Source organism: Myotis myotis, unplaced genomic scaffold, assembly GCF_014108235.1.
Source record: "Myotis myotis isolate mMyoMyo1 unplaced genomic scaffold, mMyoMyo1.p scaffold_m19_p_2, whole genome shotgun sequence".
NCBI classification, from domain to species: Eukaryota; Metazoa; Chordata; class Mammalia; order Chiroptera; family Vespertilionidae; genus Myotis; species Myotis myotis.
Window position 1 is genome coordinate 102509475 of NW_023416324.1, and position 14376 is coordinate 102523850.

At 36.8% G+C, this 14376-nt stretch overlaps 1 protein-coding gene across 19 annotated transcripts in view; it reads right to left on the reverse strand.

Annotated features, from left to right (window-relative positions):
• XRN1 (5'-3' exoribonuclease 1) overlaps window positions 1-14376 on the reverse strand; it is a 182119-nt gene that overhangs the window by 153380 nt on the left and 14363 nt on the right. For all 19 annotated transcript variants that reach the window (XR_004973779.1, XR_004973780.1, XR_004973783.1 and 16 more), the window contains exon 2: window positions 12389-12621. Coding sequence is in view for 14 of the 19 variants with exons in the window: in XM_036347036.1 (XP_036202929.1) it covers window positions 12389-12621 (233 nt within the window). In the remaining 5 variants the exon portion in view is untranslated. The remainder of the gene's footprint in view (window positions 1-12388; window positions 12622-14376) is intronic.

The following is a 14376-nucleotide window of genomic DNA, read 5'->3' on the forward strand; positions in this document are numbered from 1 at the left end:
ATTAAACAAGAAGCACATTAATATGATCTCTAAGAATATTAAATAAAAATAATTATAAAATCGTAATGTATATACTTAGGTTTCCTCATAAAAACATTGAAAATAAAAGCTTAATAAAATTAAGGGCATAAGTTGGCAAAATCATTTCACATTTAGGGCAATCAGATTTACTAGAAAGAACATGAATTTTAGAGTCAGTGGGACCTACGTTTGAACAGAAGCATCCCAGCTACTGTCTGGTTTCTCCTGTAATCCATTTGTGGCACATCAGCATGCTACATGGCATACAAGTTAGGAAACTCTGCTTTATGTACATTTTCTATAGCCTTGTTACTGTGCCCTGTGGAATTCTATTTCTACGATAAACAAACTTTTCTTCATATTTAACCTCTCTCTTACCAACTCCTTCTACATAACAAAACCTCTGAAGATATCAACTTATTTGTCATCTCTCCAATGAAAGCCATTCTGTCCTTTTTTTCTTCCCTTCACTCTTAGGTTGAACAAACGATTATTTGTTACTATGTGCCAAATTCTTGGCATATAATAAAAGAGAAACTCTAGTAGGGAAACAAAAAATTAAACAGCCATAATGTTTTATAGAATGTTGGCCAAGGGAAAAGGTAAGACTATTAATCTAGGTCATAGATTATGATGGCCTAAGTTCAGAAAGTAGCAGTAAGATGAAAATAAGTAAATGGATAGGAAGAATTTTAAAAGGAAATCTAAGATGGCTGCCAACAGGATGGCAGGCTACAAGATACTGTGTAAGAGAACTAAAGGAGAGTGCGTGGATGAGCAGAGTGTCTATTTGTGAGTGAGGGACAGCTATATTCCAAGGGACTGTTGGGGACTGCTGGACTGGGCTCCGCTGGCCGGACAGCCTCTGCTGCTGCTGAAATCTATCCTGGAGTGGTCGGCTCTGCTGCTGAGGCCACGCCATCTTGAAGGGGAGAGTGGCTGTGAACGGAAACCCAGCCTCACCTTCAACCAGGGAGACCTCGGATACCTCCCAGGCCCCTACAACCACAATGCCCCGGGACCAGCTGCGAACACACGAACACCAGGACTCCAGCTTCCCCAACCACGGGCGCCCACTCGGTCCAGTGGAGACAAAGTGGCGCAAATACGTGGATGCAATTAGTCCTGTTCCTTCTCACAGAGTAGCTAGAAAAACAACTGAATCGAACAACACCCACTTGGAATTGGCAAGTTAAACACAGCTGGTGAGGCAATCCGCGGACAGAAAGGTTAAGATATTGCCTAGAGCAGTGGTTCTCAACCTTCCTAATGCCACGACCCTTTAATACAGTTCCTCATGTTGTGGTGACTCCCAACCATAAAATTATTTTCGTTACTATTTCATAACTGTAATTTTGCTACTGTTATGAATCATAATGTAAATATCTGATATGCTATATGTGTTTTCCGATGGTCGCAACCCACAGGTTGAGAACTGCTGGCCTAGAGAAAGGTGAGGTCTGGGATCCAGGCTAGAGGGAGAAATGTGTGCAGTGACATCTAAAGTCTCAGAGGAAGACTGCGTCCCACAAAATCTGCGGCCATTGGGGTCAGTGTAGCCTGCGAATGTGGAAGGGGGTCCACAGGGCTATTGGCAGAAGGGGATTCTAGAAATCAGCCCACAGCTGGGCTGGGCCAAGAAAGGCAGCCTTAACTTCGATCAGTATACCAGCTGCGCAGTGCCAGGGGAAAAAGATGTGCACAGAGACATGCACAGTGCCAGGGTAAAAAGTTGCGAGGCTACGCGCTTACTCTGGCTTTTTTTCTTTTTAAGTCCTTGCTTTTGATTACTAAGCCAAGTACATAGGATCTTCCAATTAAAAACACTCACTGAGACTGCAGGGTAAAGTTGTTTTTGTGAAACCTGGGGATGAGAGTGGGGAGAGACTAACAGAAAACCAGGTCTGGGGCAGTCTATTCCCCCAACCCAGTATTAAGTGCGGCAGGGAAAGCAATATGTAAATACTGGGTAGAGAGGCCTTTTATCCTCAGATATTAATATAGAAACACTGTCGCCCAGGGGTTGAATCACAAATGGACTCTTGTGTAAATACAACTAAAGGCAGTCTGAGAAACAAAGAGATCCTGCCTGCTTGAAAACAGGGTTGTGGCTTATGACACAGAGGAGTGTTGGATTGCAGAGAACTTCAATACTGTCCTGACTACATGATAGAAAACAGACGTGCCAAACAGAACAGTAGAGGAAGTATGACCTTCACTATTGCACATTTTTATTTTTTATCTTTTACTTAAGAAACTACATTTTTTTCTCACTTGATTTTACCTTTTTATTATATTTTTAATTATTATTATTACTACTATTATTTTACCCTTTTTCAAGTTTTATTTTATTTTTTCTCTATTATATTTGGGATTAGTGTTCTATTTTCTAATCTTATTTTTCCTTTAGCATTATTTTACTCTACCTCAATTTTTCCTTTAAGCCAACACTCTCTTATTTTCCCTTTTTTTTGTCTTGTTTCTCTTACACCGTTCCTGCTTTACATTTTTCTTATCCTTCCTTTTTACGCCGTTAAAAAGTGATCTTACTTATATATCTAATTTCCGCTCCCCTGCTCCAAGTTCATAAACACTTCTCTCTTCTGTTTCTTCACTATCCAAATTTTTTTTCGTTTTAATCTTTTTCTTTCTGTCTGTCTTGTTGTTGTTTGATTGTTGATTAGTTTGTTTGCTTTTTTTGCTTCTGTTTTTCCTCTGCCCATTTGTTATCTTCTTCTAGTAATAGCTTAATCAATCCCCATCACCAACTCAGGCCTATCTACTCTCTATTCTCCTTTTCCAATAGTTAATGAATACATAGATAGATAAAAGCAGGGTAAAATTTAATATATTAAATTTCCTTTTATATATATTTTAATATATATACATATTTTTCTTTTTTTGTATTTTGTTTTTTACCTTTCTTCTTATACACTCATTCTCTTTCTACCTCCTCTATACTGAATTGAGGCTATTTCTCCATACATTCAATTCCTTCATCTTACCTTTGGGAAATAAGATCTGCCTCCTCAGATTCATCTGGGTGTTTTTTGTTTGCATTTTTTGGATTTTTTGTTGTTTGTAGTTTGCATTCATCTCTGGGTGTTTCTTCTTTGCATTTTTTTGATCAGTTGTTGTTTTATTGGAGTTTTCTCCCCATATACATATATTTCCCCCCTTCTTTTTTCTTCTCTTCCTTTTCTCTTTTACATTTTGTCCTTTTCTCAATATCATTTGGGCACTCTTTTCTCTCCCCTAATTCTCTTTTCTCTGGTGGTCACCTATATTTGGGGTTATTAGTATCGTGATTACATTTATGTTTGGTGCTTTGTGCGTTGTGTCTTGTTGTGTTGAATCTTGTGCCTTTAAGTCAATGCAGGAGAGTGAGAGTTACAAAACCAGACACCCAGAGAGGAATTATCATGGGGAGACAAAGAAACAGCCTGCATACGGGAGAAATGGATGCATCACCAGAAAAGGAAGTAAACGAAATGGAGGCAAGCAATATGTCAGAGAAAGAATTCAGAGAAATATCACTGAAAATGATGGAAGACAAATTCAACAATATGTGTAAGAACCAAGAGGAAATGAAGAATCTAGAAGAAATAAAAAATGATATCACTGCAATAAAGAACTCAATAGAGAGCATCAACAGTAGACGAGAAGAAGGGGAAGGCCACATCATTGAGCTAGAAGACAAGGTAGGAAAAAATACTCAAGCAGAGTAGCATCTAGAAAAAAACTTAAAAAACAGGAGGAGAGCTTAAGGGAACTTTGGAACAAGACAAAACAAAACAACATCCGCATAAAAGGGGTTTCAGAAGGAGAGGAAATTGAGCAAGGAATAGAAAACCTGTTTGAAGAAATAATGACAGAAACTTCCCTGATATAGGAAAGAAAAAACTCACAAGTTCAAGAAGCACACAGAGTCCCAAATAAGATGAACCCAAAAAGACAGACACCAAGACACATTATATTCAAATTGGAAAAGGCAACAACAAATTAAGAATCTTAAAGGCTGCCCGAGAGAGACAGAAAGTTACCTACAAAGGATCACTCATCAGACTATCGACTGATTTCTCAAGAGAAACACACCAGGCGAGAAGAGAATGCAATGAAATATATACAGTCATGCAAAGCAAGGGTCTGAGTCCAAGTATACTGTACCCAGCAAGGCTATCAATCAAAATGGAGGGTGAAATCAGGAGTTTCACAGATTAAAAAGGACTAAGGGAGTTGATTACCACCAAACCAGCAATGCAAGAAATGCTAATGGGTCTGCTGTGATATGAAGAAATAGGAAGCAAAGACGGAACACAGGCATAAAGAATAAAAATGGTGACAAACAAGTACCTATCAATAATACCTTTAAATGTAAATGGATTAAATGCCCCAATAAAAAGACACTGGAGAGCTGAGTGAATAAAAAAACATGACCCATATATCTTCTGTCTACAAGAAACCCGCCTCAGAAGAAAGGACTCACACAGATTGATGGTGAAGAGGATGAAAAAAGGTTTTCCAGGTGAATGGAAATGAAAAAAAAAAGCAGGGGTAGCAATACTTATATGTGACAAATTAGACCTCAAAGTGAAGGCCATAACAAAAGATAAAGAAGGCCACTTAAAAATACTAAAGGGATCAATACAACAACAAGACGTAACACTGGTAAACATATATACACCCAATACAGGAGCACCCAAATACATAAAAAAAACTTCTGGAGGATATCAAGGGAGAGATTGACAGCAATACAGTTATAGTAGGGGATTTTAATACCCCACTAACACCACTGAACAAATCCTCTAAAAAAAAAAATTAGCAAAGAAACAGCAATCCTAAATGACTCACTAGATCAGATTGAATTAATAGACATCTTCAGAACATTTCACCCCAAAGCCACAAAATATACATTCTTCTAAAGGGCACATGAGTCATTTTCAAAGATAGACCACATACTGGGACATAGACAAAGTCTCTTCAAATTCAAGAAGACAGAAATCATATCAAGCATCTTCTCAGATCACAATGGCATAAAACTGGAAATCAACTACAATAAAAACAATAAAAAAAAAATCAAACACCTGGTAGCATGCTAAATAGCCTGCTACTAAAAAATGATTGGGTTACCAAAGAGATTAAAGGAGAAATAAAAAGCATCATGGCAAGAAATGACAATGAAAACACAACAATCCAAAATCTATGGGATACAGTGAAAGCAGTCTTGAGAGGGAAGTTCATAGCTCTACAGGCCTACCTCAAAAAAACAAGAAAAAATGGAAATAAATTATCTAATCCTACAAATCAAAGAGTTAGAAAGAGAGCAACAAGAAAAGCCCAGCTGAAGCAGAAGGAAGGAAATAATGAAGAGCACAACAGAGATAACAACATAGAGACCAAAACCAAACAAAACAAAAACAAAAACAATACAAAAGTTCAACAAAACCAAGAGTTGGTTCTTTGAAAGGATAAACAAGATTGATAAACCTCTAGCAAGGCTCACCAAGAAGCAAGAGAGAGGACCCAAATAAACAAAATCAGAAAGAGGTGAAGTAACAACTGATCCCACAGATATACAAACGATTATGAAAGAATTCTATGAACAACACTATTCCAAAAAAATTGACAACCTAGACGAATGGACATATTCTTAGAATAATACAAGCTCCCAAAACACAATTTAAGAAGAATCAAAAGACCTGAAAAGGCTGATAAGTACCAAAGAAATTGAATTAGTGACTAAAAATCATCTAGGAAACAAACACCCTGGTTTGGAAGGCTTTACAGGGAAGTTCTACCAAGCATGAAAGAAGAACTAAAACCTATCCTCCTCAGACTTTTCCAAAAATTCAAGAGGAAGGAACACTTCCAAGCTCTTTCTATGAAGCCAGCATTACCCTAATCCCAAAACCAGATAAAGATACCACAAAAAAAGAGAACTACAGGCCAATATCCTTGATGAACATAGATGCAAAAATCCTCACCAAAATTCTAGCAAATCGGATTCAGCATTACATTAGAAAGATCATACACCATGACCAAGTGGGATTTATTCTGGGGATGCAAGGATGATACAATATCCACAAATCAATAAATGTGATACATCACATAAAGAAACTGATAGACAAAAATCACATAATCATATCAATTGATGCAGAAAAAGCATTTGACAAAATCCAACACCCTTTCTTGATAAAAACTCTCAGCAAAGTGGGAATAGAGAGATCATACCTCAACATAATAAAAGCCCTATATGACAAACCTACAGCGAACATCATACTCAATGGGCAAAAACTAAACTCATTTCCCCTAAGAACAGGAACAAAACAGGGATACCCACTTTCAACACTCCTGTTCGACATAGTACTGGAAGTGCTAGCCACAGCAATCAGACAAGAAGAAGAAATAAAAGCATCCAAATTGGAAAAGAAATAAAACTGTCCTTATTCACATATGACATGATACTGTATATAGAAAACTCCAAAAACTCCATAAAAAAAAACTAGACCTAATAAATGAATTTGGAAATGTAGCAGGATACAAAATTAACACCCAGAAATCTATGGCCTTTTTATACACCAATAATGAACTCACAAAAAGAGAAATGAAAAAAATAATCCCATTTACCATTGCAACAAAAATTTAAGATACCTAGGAATAAACTTAACTAAGGAGGTAAAAGACCTGTACTCGGAAAACTACAGGACATTAAAAAAGAGATAGAGGAAGACATAAACAAATGGAAGAATGTACCATGTTAATGAATTGTTAGAATCAACCTCATTGAAATGTCCATTCTACCCAAAGCAATCTACAGATTCAATGCAATCCCAATTAATATTCCAATGGCATATTTCAAAGATGTAGAACAAACTCTCCAAAAATTCATCTGGAATAAAAAATGACCCCGAATAGCTACAGCTATCCTGAGAAAGAAGAACAAAGTTGGAGGGATCACAATATCAGATATCAAGCTATATTACCAAGCCACAGTTCTCAAAACTACCTGGTACTGGCACAAGAACGGACATATAGACCAATGGAACAGAACAGAGAACCAAGAAATCAACCCAAGCCATTATGCTCAATTAATATTTGACAAAGGAAGCAAGAGCAAACAATGGAGTCAAAACAGTCTCTTTAATAAATGGTGCTGGGAAATTTGGTCAGATACATGCAAAAAAAATAAAACTAGATCACCAACTTACACCATACACAAACCCAAACTCTAAATGGGTAAAGGACTTGAATGTAAGATGGTAAACCATAAAAATCCTACAAGACTCCACAGGCAGCAAAATAGCAGACATATGTCATAGCAATATCTTTACTGACACAGCTCCTAGGGCAATGGAGACTAAGGATAAAATAAACAAATGAGACTACATCAAAATAAAAAGCTTCCTCACAGCAAAAGAAACCATCAACAAAACAACAAGAAAGCCCACTGCATCGGAGAACATATTTGCCAATGCTAATTCAGATAAGGGTTTAATCTCCAAAATTTACAGAGAACCCATACAACTTAACAAAAGGAAGATAAACGATATAATCAAAAAATGGGCAAAGGACCTAAATAGACACTTTTTGAAATAGGACATAAATAAGGTCCAGAGACAGTTGAAAACATGCTCAAAGTCACTAATCATCCAAGAGATGCAAATCAAAACAACAATGAGGTACCATCTCACACCTGTCAGAATGGCTATCATCAACAAATCAACAAAGGACAAGTGCTGGGGAGGATGCGGAGAAAAAGGAACCCTCCTTCACTGCTGGTGGGAATGCAGACTGGTGCAGCCACTGTGGAAAACAGCATGGCGTTTTCTCAAAAAATTAAAAATGGAACTGCCATTTGACCCAGTGATCCCACTTCTAGGAATATATCACAAGAAAACAGAAACACCAATCAGAAAGGATATATGCACCACTCTGTTCATAGCAGCACAATTTACAATAGCTAAGATTTGTAAGAGCTTAAGTGCTCATCAGTAGATGAATGGATTAAAAAACTATCTACACAATGGAATACCACTATGCTGCTAAAAAAAGAAGGAACTTTTACCATTTGCAACAACATGGCTGGAACTGGAGAGCATTATGCTAAGTGAAATAAGCCAGTCGGATAAAGATAAATATCACATGATCTCACAAGTGGAATATAATGATCAACATAATTGATGAACAAGAATAGATCCAGAGACAAATGGTACAGGGTGGGGGTAGGGGTTAGAGAGCAACCAAAGGACTTGTATGCATGCGTATTAGCATAACCAATGGACTCAGACACTGGGGCGGTAGGGGCTTGCCTGGGTGGGAATGGCTGGGGGAGTGGGGTCAATTGGGGAAAATGGAGACATATGTAAAACTTCAGACAATAAATAAATAAAATTTTAAAGAAAGAATTTTAAAAAAAAGAATTTTTAAGAGATTGGATAAAGAGAAATAAAGAACAGGAAGAATTCCAAATTGCTCTTGGACTTTTGGGTTGAGCAGCTATTTGCATGGTGTTGTCATTCACTAAAACAGGCAAGATAGCCCAACCGGTGTTGCCCAGTGGTTAAGCATTGACCTATGAACCAGGAGGTCACAGTTCGATTCCTGGTCAGGGCACATGCCAAGGTTGTTGGCTTGGTCCCCATTAGGGCGTGTGCAGGAGGCAACATATTGATGAGATGATTCTCTTTCATCACTGATATTTCTCTCTTTCCCTTTCTCTCTGAAATCAATAAAAACTTTTAAAAAAGAAATAGGCAAGACAGAATGAAGGCAGTTTTGGGGCAAAGAGGAGTTTAGTTCTGAACATGTTAAACCTGAAATGTACCTTTGGTATCCAAAAGGAAACATTTGGCAGGAATATGGATATATAGAGAGCTCTGGAGAGTTATCTACCAGAAAGATACATTTGGGAGTCCTCAGTACAGATACAGTAATTAGTCATTGGATAAGATCACTTAGGACCCAGGATAGAACCTTAAGAAACATCAATATTTAAGAACAAGCAGAGGATGAGAGAATAATAATAAGACTAGTAAGGTGCAGTCAGTGTGTGGTTACAAGACAGAAAGGAAGTTCAAAAAAGAAAGGTCAACTCTGTTAAAATATTGTAGAAAAATGAAGTAATGTACAGAGTTATTCTTTAGATTTCCCTATAAGGATTCTACTAGTAATCTTGTTAGTCTCAGTGGAATGGGGGGGATGAAAGCCAGAGAGAGCAGATTTTAAAGTGAGTTAGAGATGTGGAAAGATTATGATTAAAGATTATGAATGGAGAAAGTAGTCGCTGTGGAGAATGAGAAACTGCTAAGTGGGGGATTTGGGGTACTTGGAGCACTCGATGCCAGCACAGCACTTAGTAAATGTGTTTGGTGGTGATGGTGAATTGGCCCTCAGCATCCATTCTATTCCTACTTTGTCTTCTAATACTGGAGAGGTTGGACAGCTAAAAAAATTAAACTCTTGTGCTTTCCTGCAGTGAGGTTTCTAGACATTACTTAGATTTTATCAGTCAAATGCCTCCAAAACGGTTTCGAAGGTAGAAGTGAGATACTAGAGTAGTGTGCATGTGTGTGGGGTGTTTCATCAGTAGAAGAGATCTTAATATTCAGCAGCTTAGTAGGTGCTGAAAAGCAAGGTACAGGGCATCTGCTTTTTGCTACAGATGGAGCAGGTGCTATAGAGCTTGTTAGCGTCTTGATTACTGAATTTTAACCAAAGTAATGTATTCTTGGAGCCAACAGCTCAGGTGGTAGTTTGTTAATCTCTGAAACACAATAAAGGTGTAAGTTAGTTCCTGGAACCACCTTTTCTGGTGGGGCCTCTGAACTCACCTTCGTCAAAGTGGTAGCAGCAGTGCCATCTACTGGTGGGTCAATTGTATGGTGTGTTCAGGACATCATTCTTGAATGTTTACCTAGATTCTCACCTTTTTGGCTCTTAGAACAATTTTTATAGGCACCTAATTCTATTATAGACCTTTCTGCTTAAAATAGCTAGAATTCTATTACCAGAAACTGAATACTGACTGATACAATGGGCTTATATAACTCTTTCTCAACACTACATTTTCTAGCCCAGTAGTTCCCCAAAACTAGTTTAACATATACCAGGGGAGTCTAGTAAAAATGGTTTCCAGGGCCCAATTTTTAGAGATCCAGGTTAAAAAAGTCTTAGATGGTATTTGAGAATCTACATTTTAGTAAGAGATGGTCCTTGTGTTCAAAGATTTCAGAGTTCCATTATCTTCAGTATTTTTTCTCTTTTGATATTTAAATCAGTACTTTTGGCCATCCTCCTCCTATTTTCACTGGTAGCTTCCAACATACTCTCAAGTTCCTTGATGATTTCCACATGTGATTCTACTGGTGCCCTTTGGACTACTTTACTTGCCACAGTGGTGAAAGGATTCATTATGCTAATTATCCATCAAATATGCTAAACTCAGGGTTTCTTTCCTTCAATTCCAATAACCCTCTTAACTTTACTTCTGCTACTCACAAACAAGGGCAGAGCATGCTCTCATTGTTATTCAGAAATATTTCACAGGTCCAGGATTTTGACTTTTAAACCCTCTCTGTGTGTATAACCTCTTTTCATCCTTTTACTTTTTTTTTTTTAAATATATTTTATTGACTTTTTAGAGAGGAAGGGAGAAGGATAGAGAGTAAGAAACATCGATGAGAGAGAAACATCGATCAGCTGCCTCCTGCACACCCCCTAGTGGGGATGTGCCCGCAACCAAGGTACATGCCCTTGACCGGAATCGAACCTGGGACCTGAACAGTCCACAGGCCGACGCTCTATCCACTGAGCCAAATCGGTCAGGGCCATCCTTTTACTTCTACAATCCAACTCACAGGGCTGATAATACAGGTGGGGCAAAGGTAGGTTTACAGTTCTGAGTATGCAAAACAGTTTATTGTTGTATTATTATTTATTAATGTATTATTTTCCATAGAAACAATGCAAAACACAATTTATTGTTCTATTATTTATTAATGTATTATTTTCCACAGAAACAACTGTAAACCTACTTTTGCCCCACCCTGTACATCAAATGTCCTAACTCAGACCTAGTTTCACTTGACCTGGAGTCATGCTCAGTCAGCAGCTAGCCCAGAATCTAGGCATTCAACAAATGTTTGTTGAATTAAATTAAAATAGCAATGATATTCTGATAAGAACAATCTCTCAGATCATTCTGCAGTTTCCTAGCTCAAGGCATACTACTATAGAAGCTTTCTCTGTTACTACCATTTGCAAATTATCAGTAAAGTGTTTGAAAAATTTGTGAGGGAACAACAGAATAACTTTATAGAGCCCAACATAGGTGTTAGACATGAGCAGAGCAAGGATGATGGGTCAGGTATAGAAACTCACCAGGGCAGAAAGCCCTGGATGCCTTATAAGGGGCAAAACTGGGAAAACAAGAACCTTGCCTAGTATATCACTGGTCAGGCAGTTTAGACCCCTGACCTTCTCCTCCCCAGAGATAATATCTAGGTCTCAATTATATCTCAGCTCCAGGCCCCCAAAAGCAGCAAAACCAGACAAGTGATGCCTTGGCTGCCTCAGGCCCCCTTGCCCTGGCACCCACCAATCAGTAGAGACCACAACCCTGAAAGAGCACACTTGGAAAGCTAATGTATATTCTATTAAGACCCTCCCATAAAGTTTCCACCCGCAAGAAAGATAAATATACTCAGGACAAAGGACCCAGGTGCACTCTCTTTCTCCAAGGAGCACACACTTGCCCATTTGCCCACAGGCACGTAGGTATCCCCCAACCTCTGAGGGCAAATGGGCAAGGGATCCCATGAGACCTGCAACCAGGAGAGCAATAGGAAGCAGCAGCTCATCCCAGGCTAACCCCCTGAACCTGTCTCCAAAGCCCCCTTTTCTCTGACTTCTCAGTGAGCCAAAGCAGCCCAGGCTAAGCTTTCCTGTTGCTTCTTCTATGCCCTTTTTTGTTTCAGTGTCCTAAGTACATTTTTGTTGCCATCATGGACCCAATACCCTTTGGCTCAGCTCTGTGTAGCCCTTTCCTTTGGATATCCCCATTCCCCATCCCCTTTTCCTTAAATAAATTCAATTTTTCTTTATTCACCACCTGACATAGCTATTTAGCCTACCTGCACACCACAGATTTTAACCTTTCAAAAGCTTTGAGAAATGACACCTCACTTGAATTACTAATTTGTTTACTTAATTGATAAAATGTTACATTATAATTATTGTTTCATTTCTCGAGAAATTTAAGCAGAAAAGAAACATGAACAGAAGATACATTGTGTTAAGTCAGTTATCATTAAAATAATATATTTTATTAATCTAAATAGTATCCTAAAATAAGACATGAATGTTTTACCTAAAACGCCTTCCACGCTGCTGGTTCATTTTTGCTCGAGGAGCCACACCATCAACAGCCATAAAAAACACTTTCCTAGGTTTAATAATGCGAAACAACACTTCCAAGTAGTGAAAAATATCAGTAAAAATTTTATCATCTGAAATTCTGAAGTGAACATCATCATCATTAGGATGGGAACACTGATGTATAATTCCATTCATATCCAGATACAAGTTGTCAAATTCAGGTATCTAAAAAAAAAATGATGAAGATCATTATTATAATTATAATCAACCATGGATATTTAAGAGGCTGGACAAAGCAGCCAATAAAAAGCAGGATATTGGGGCATTCTTATTATATAAAAACAGTGAACAACCAAATTTGAATAAAGAAAGTAAAGGGGGAAAAACAGAAGCACTGGTAAGATGGAGACATATTATATGGTTACGTGCATAATGTAGCAATAGCTTGATCAAAGTTACTGTCAGGAAATTATCTATTTAAAATAAGATAACCTGGGAAAACACCATAAAAAGTGCTTGGTTCATTTGGTACTCAAAATATTAGTTTCTTTTCTTCCTACTGTTTGACATTAACTCTCAAAACCTCAATTTTCTCTAAGAATGGATTATTACTGTAATGTCCATTTATATAAAAAGGCTGTGTGTACATGATTATGAAAAGGTTTTACAAATGATTTAAAGCTTTACTGAATATTTGGTTTCACTAAAATAGAGTCACTAATTTGGGTATATTATTTTATTAAATTTATTTTTGGTTACATGAATTTATTTTTCCTCTGTTTATAGGTCTGGAACAAGAAAACACTACTGAAAAAAAATATACATTAACCAAGAACTAAAATGGACATAACTTAATACCTGCAACATCTAGTGTAATTAAATAATTTTTATAGTCTGTATTACATACTAAAGAGAAGTGTTTTGAATTTTCAAGCTTAATAGACTTTCCTTGTGTAAACTTAATGAGAACCATCTCTGAAACAGTTATTCAAGTTTTACCATATGCACAGGTAACAATACATTTTCCTATTATTGAGAAAATGACATACCTTTGAGTTTTTGGGGTTTTTTTTTTTTTTTTATTGGGGAGGGGTGTTGTGAAAAGTTTTGGCCTCTGAATCAATAAAACTATAAAATATTTCAGTAAAAACGCACTTGTGCTGAATACCACATAAAAAATTTAAATGCCCTTACTGAATAACAGACTCAACTGAAATGACTTATTATAATAATGAGATTTTAAAAGTAAATTAAAGATTTACTGTTTCAAAAAATCTGAAAACCCTCAATCAAAATATATATGTGATCTTTTTTAAGGAGGTGGGAGTACTTTATAAAACGATTACAAAGTTTCCCTAGGAGAATAAACATACAAAGAATATTAAAAAGAATAATAAAGAAAAATCCATTCTCTATATTAAAAATTATAAGACCATATGATTGAACCACATAGTTTAGAAGCAGTCTAAGTGTACATATAAATTTCGTACATAAGAGGCATTTCAAGTCTGAAAGAAAGAAATGGGGGCACCTAGGCAACTATTAGTAAACAAATAGTACCTCACTGTATAACGAAATAAATTCCATAAAGATTAGGCATTTTAATTTGAGAAATAAAAGTAAAAAACTATATACAAGTATTTTGGAAATGTTAGGGTGGGGAAATCCAGAAATAAAAAACCAAACTGATGGTGGACTTGACTATATAAAAATATATTTTTAAATCTACAGGGTTAAAAAAAAAAGAGCCATAAAAAAGTTTAATTGAATATAACAAAATGCAGGAAATGTTTGCAAATTAGGACAAAGTCAATATTCCTAACATACAAAAATCCTCAAATATAAATAAGGAAAAGAGCAAAGTTTAAAAGTAAGCATGGAAAATGCAAAGCAATGCAAAAAGGAACACAAATTACTAAAAAACATATGAAAAGATGTTCAACATCCCCAAATTTCAAATTAAACTGACACATCATTTTT